We start from the raw sequence: 4,719 nt of genomic DNA, 5'->3' as shown, positions 1-4,719 counted from the left end.
TTCATGGACTCTCTCTCTCGGGTCTGATTGGGGCAAGAGGAATTTAAAACCAGATCTCCAAAACATCTCTGTTCTTTTGACTGTTCCAGGAAAATTAAGAAAGTCCAGCATGTCCAAGGAGCAAAATGCTGTGGACAGTAGTCCCAGCAATTTAGTAAAATAGCCTTGGTAGGTCACAGTGCTGGTACGTTAAGAGAACAAGCCCTAGCAAGAGCTTGCCTTCATTCCCCAGGCAGAGCTTCCAGTGATTTTGCAGTTGGAAATGTTCAGTCATATGCCTGTGGGTTGGGGGTGATTGGGAGTGTTTGTTTTGCTGCCAGCTGTTTTCTGTAACAGAAGGTATGCTGCCTCTGTAGTTCCCCACAGCCTTTCATCTGTTTTATGTAGATGTGTAGCATTTGACTTTCTGATTTTAAACAGAAAATATGTCCTACTCCACAATGCTTGTGCATAACTGACTGAAGGACTCCTGAAGTGGAGGCTAAAAAGTGTTCCAAGATTCTTCTAGTTGAGATACACTACAAATATTAGATAGATAGATAGGGTAGGTAGGTAGGTAGGTAGTGATATTAGTTGTCTGTGTTCCCCATGTGATATCCCGTGGAAGTAACCAGAGGAACTCTGCACAAAGATGGGCTGCCTGAAAATGTTTATTTTTGGTTAAGTTTTGTACATCCAGTTCCCAAGCAGAAGGAAATGAGGAGGAGGGAAAGCAGGTCACGTAAAATGAGTGTGTTTCAGTTGGAAGCTATAGTCGATTGAATCCAGGAAACATAATTGCAAACCTTAGTGTAAACACCGGGATAACCTTTTTGTGCACATCCAATACCCCAGGAGACAATACCCTGCAGCTGACCATTGCAGACTACTGGACCACCGGAATCCCCCTGTACAGATCAAGATAGAGATGCTCAGCAAATGTTATCAGCTTCAGCAGTAAGCCATATTTCCCAGAAACCACTGAGATTCTAGAGAGAGACTTTTTCTCACAAAGACAATTTCTGCCTACAATTCTACACCTGGTGCTAACATGCCGTACTTTTAAGGCATCACAGATAGTGGTAAGTCACTCAGTTTTCATGGGTGCAGATCTTGGCAGATGCTCAGGAAACTTTTCTTGCACATTACTCTGCAAACCTTTTCCACAGAGCTGGGCAAATACAGCATGCAGAGCAATTGCCAAGTGTATTCATTTTCCACATTTCCTGGATACTGGTACAGTGATGCTTTATTCTCATTGAATCCAATACTAACATTTGCATCCTAGGCTATAGCCTCTGCGATTATTGCTTATTCTCTGGTGCAGCACTTGTCCATTTTCAATAGCCCAAAGCGCAAGAGCTAGCATACTCTGCACATGGAGAATTAGGGCAGAGGTATTCCATATCTTAAATAAATAAATAGATAAATAAATAAGTAGGGATCAAATGAGTGCGAAAATTGCCAGCTGTATGGAAATTGTTGAAGCACTGATTGAGCACCTGGGGAAAGGACCCGGTCAGCCCTGGAAGCACAGGTGAAGGCAATTCACCTGTGCAACTGGAAGGGATGGAGCCTGGCTGCGCCTCTCTTAGACCTCATTTAAGGGCTGACGGCCACTGGGGGAGGGTCTTTTCCTGGCGATTCTGCCTTGGTGGGGCTTTCCCTTGTAAACCTAGAATCTTCAGATGTGCGTGAGCAATCTTTTTCCCTCCCTTCATAGCAAATTCTCTATTGTGCCTGTTTTTGTCATCTCACCTTTCCCTTTGTATTGAGCTGTACAATTGCTGTATCTACTCAGTAAGTAACCCCTGCACTAAGACTTTAGAGCTAGTTATAGAGAATGGTTTCAAACATGCCTTGAGTATTTCTGACATGATATCATCCTCTACTAGGAGAAGACATCTACTAGGAGAAGACAGGAAAGGTACAGATAGGAGAGACAGCTGTTTTACCTGGCAGGAGTCTTTCCCTCCAGTCAGGTATCCGACACATATCATGTTGCTAGTAATTTGACCAGGGTAAGCACTGCTGCACTGGCTTGAGGAGAGTACAGGGGCATTCAGACACTGCACGATATCTGGATACAGAGCTACAAGAAAACGGAGGAATTATTGATGGCATATGTGATTTAATTCCAGAGCCCGGGGAAAACGTTGTTCTTAACAGAAAAGTCATGGCTGGACACCCTGTTTTAGCAGTCCTCATTTTTCTTCTGTGCTGTAATTCTCTTTGTTTAGATGAAACAGATTCTAGTCCCGGGCCCTCTGTTCTACCCTGCATCTAGAAAGTCCTCAGCTGGTAGATTTAGAACTAAGAACTCAGCTTACAGTACATACGATGAAGAAATCTTGGGTCTCAGGCAAAGTACCTTCTGCTCTGGTGCAGGTTTGTTTTGGTCAGAGAATTAGACACTGGTCTCCCCCTATGCTTCTGACCACCGGTGGAAAAGAGCAGAGCGAAGTGGACGTCTTAGTGAAGGGCACTGGAATGACTTAAATGATTCCATCCTCTCAGAATAGAACAAGATTAAAAATCTTAAAGTCTTGCCATCAGAGCAGCGGTTAAATATTGTTGTGCTACATGGGCTGATCTTTTAAAATCATTCTTCAAAAAGAACGCTTGCTGTGCGGCACTTCTCTGTTCTTTACCCTGTACTGTTTGGACTTAATGGGGAGATCTTAGACCATCTCCAGGGTCCTCAGGATGCTGTACGTCCCCACCCAGCACTTACTGCCACTGCTGAGTGTGTTGCCCCATCCGGAGATCAGGCATGTTGTTCCAGCAGACACACAGCTGGTAGGCAGAGGAACAGTGTTGACATAGGAGTTGAGCGTGGCTGCTTTGGAAAGTTTGATGAGCATGATATCGTTGTTCAGTGTGTTGGCATTGTAGCCAGAGTGGCGGATGACTTTAGATGAACTGATGGTCTGCTCGTTGCCGTCTTGGACTGCCAGGTTGTATTCCCCAAGCTTCACTTGAATGGAACTGGAAAAAAGAGGGAATGTCACTTACTTCACTGCCGCTGACACTGTGATTATGAGAAAGCTGCCTGTCACTGTATGTATTAACTCCTTTCATGCTGGGTACTTTTCTTGTCCTGCAACGGATTCTAGGGATCTACACTGAGATCTTCTTTCCGGTACGGGTGGTGAATTTAGGAAGGATTGTTTAGCGGCCAGTACAAACGTCCTGGAAGACAAACTGGTATCACCGTGAGATCGTTCCTCTTCCTATTCTACTGTAATTAAGTTTTAACAAACGATTGCAGCTTCTAAGCAACCACGCGCGTAACTTGCTAGGTAACCATGTTGTCATTTCAGAAAGTAATCTGCATTCAGAAAAGCATTTGCAGAAGGGGAAAACCACTTGTGATGCATCAGCTCACCTTTCTGAATGACCCACTCATTCTTCAGCTCTCTTCTGTGAGAACTGAGTTATTTATCTATTTGGATCTCATAGCCCTACGTTCCTGTTAAAAGTGAACTGGAGAAAAGAGGTGGATTATGGAATAGATTTCTTTCCACTCACGACTTGTAGCAGTGAGCCGCTGACAGCACCCATTGGCTGCTGATGAGAGAACCTCCACAGAAGTGATATCCAGAATTCAGAGACACCTGGTAGGGTACAGCGTTCCTTGCACAGCTGTAGCCTCCCACAATCTTGTCGTCATCCCCATCGCTGATGGGGAAGGCAACTGCAGAATAAGAGAGAGCATCTGTTAACATCCGGCATAGGGAACTCTCTGGCCCTATGACTGAATGAAACATCTTGCATATAGGTTCTGGTTCTGAAAAAATGCGCAGTAGCAGTTATGGTCAACTCTAACACGCTTTTGTTTGCTTCTCCCTAAAATAAGCTGAGTGAATTTAGGTTGGCAGCCCATCTGTTTGTGTTTAAAGCCCTGGATGCTATTTCCAGATGAGCTTAATAGTATAGAAATGTTCAGAATGGATAAGATTAAAGGTTTGTCTGTCCCAAGGTCTAGTCTGTCGTAGCAGTCAATAGCAGACAACGAAAGTACAACGCAAGACTGCAGTGATATTTCCTCGGAGCACTCTCCCATAATCAAAGAATTTGCAGTAGCTTCAGGGCTTCCTGGTAAGAGGTACTTTGTCATTCCTTTTCAGTGGAAGAGTCATGAATTTATACAGTCTTTTTCTTTTTTCTTAACCTGTGTAAGCAGTTTAGTGTTCCCAGGTCAAGAACCATGATGGCATTCACGTCTTGTGAAATGAGTTGTTCTGGATGGATAGTTAGTAGTCAAAAGAAGCAGAAGCATTCTGCCTTAAGCCTTCTGCAAATGTAAACTCGAGTTCACTTTCTCGTGACAGACCATGCTACAGGTTTCCTCAGAAATAAGCTTCATTTTAAATCTACAAGTAGAAGTGAAAATACACTCACCAGCCACACCCACAAAGGTGACAAACAGTAAGTATTTCATGATCGTGACACAGCCTTGATCCCAGACTGGTGGACTGGCAGCATGAGCTGCTAGAAATATATTTTCTGACAGGGCTTATCTTTAACCCAAGGTTTTTTCCAGGGAAAAAAACAGTGGAAAACTTGAAGATCCAAATGTAGGCATTAGAAGGTACTGATAGTAGTTACAAATAACATAACAGTTAATCATAAGCCTTTCATAAGATATAGAGTTATCTTTGAAAGTTTTTCTTTGAAATAATTAAAGAGATGTTTGCGTTTTGGCAGATGAGTGTTTCCTTGTAGCAATTGCTCATA

At 43.4% G+C, this 4,719-nt stretch overlaps 1 protein-coding gene across 1 annotated transcript; it reads right to left on the bottom strand.

The window, feature by feature from the left end:
- Positions 1 to 632: 632 nt before the first annotated feature.
- Positions 633 to 4,484, bottom strand: LOC104916977 (trypsin I-P1). The gene is made up of 5 exons (XM_010728045.2): positions 4,384 to 4,484; positions 3,511 to 3,676; positions 2,714 to 2,967; positions 1,935 to 2,071; positions 633 to 887 (listed from the first exon to the last, which is right to left on the bottom strand). The coding sequence occupies exons 1-5, from the start codon at positions 4,421 to 4,423 to the stop codon at positions 738 to 740; spliced, it is 747 nt and encodes a 248-aa protein (XP_010726347.1). The 5' UTR covers positions 4,424 to 4,484; the 3' UTR covers positions 633 to 737.
- Between the last annotated feature and the right edge of the window lie 235 nt (positions 4,485 to 4,719).

Source organism: Meleagris gallopavo, unplaced genomic scaffold, assembly GCF_000146605.3.
Source record: "Meleagris gallopavo isolate NT-WF06-2002-E0010 breed Aviagen turkey brand Nicholas breeding stock unplaced genomic scaffold, Turkey_5.1 ChrUn_random_7180001952534, whole genome shotgun sequence".
Classification (NCBI taxonomy): Eukaryota; Metazoa; Chordata; class Aves; order Galliformes; family Phasianidae; genus Meleagris; species Meleagris gallopavo.
Note: the sequence above shows the minus strand (reverse complement) of the source record. Positions and strands in the feature narration are given on the sequence as shown.

Bases quoted from the DNA above. Each gene is read 5' to 3' on its own strand.
- LOC104916977 (XM_010728045.2), bottom strand. From the start codon at position 4,423: ATGAAATACTTACTGTTTGTCACCTTTGTGGGTGTGGCTG. The intron at 3,677-4,383 runs GTGAGTGTATTT...CTTATTCTGCAG, and splicing joins CACCTTTGTGGGTGTGGCTG to TTGCCTTCCCCATCAGCGAT. The intron at 2,968-3,510 runs GTGAGTGGAAAG...TCTTTTTTCCAG, and splicing joins GCGGCTCACTGCTACAAGTC to TTCCATTCAAGTGAAGCTTG.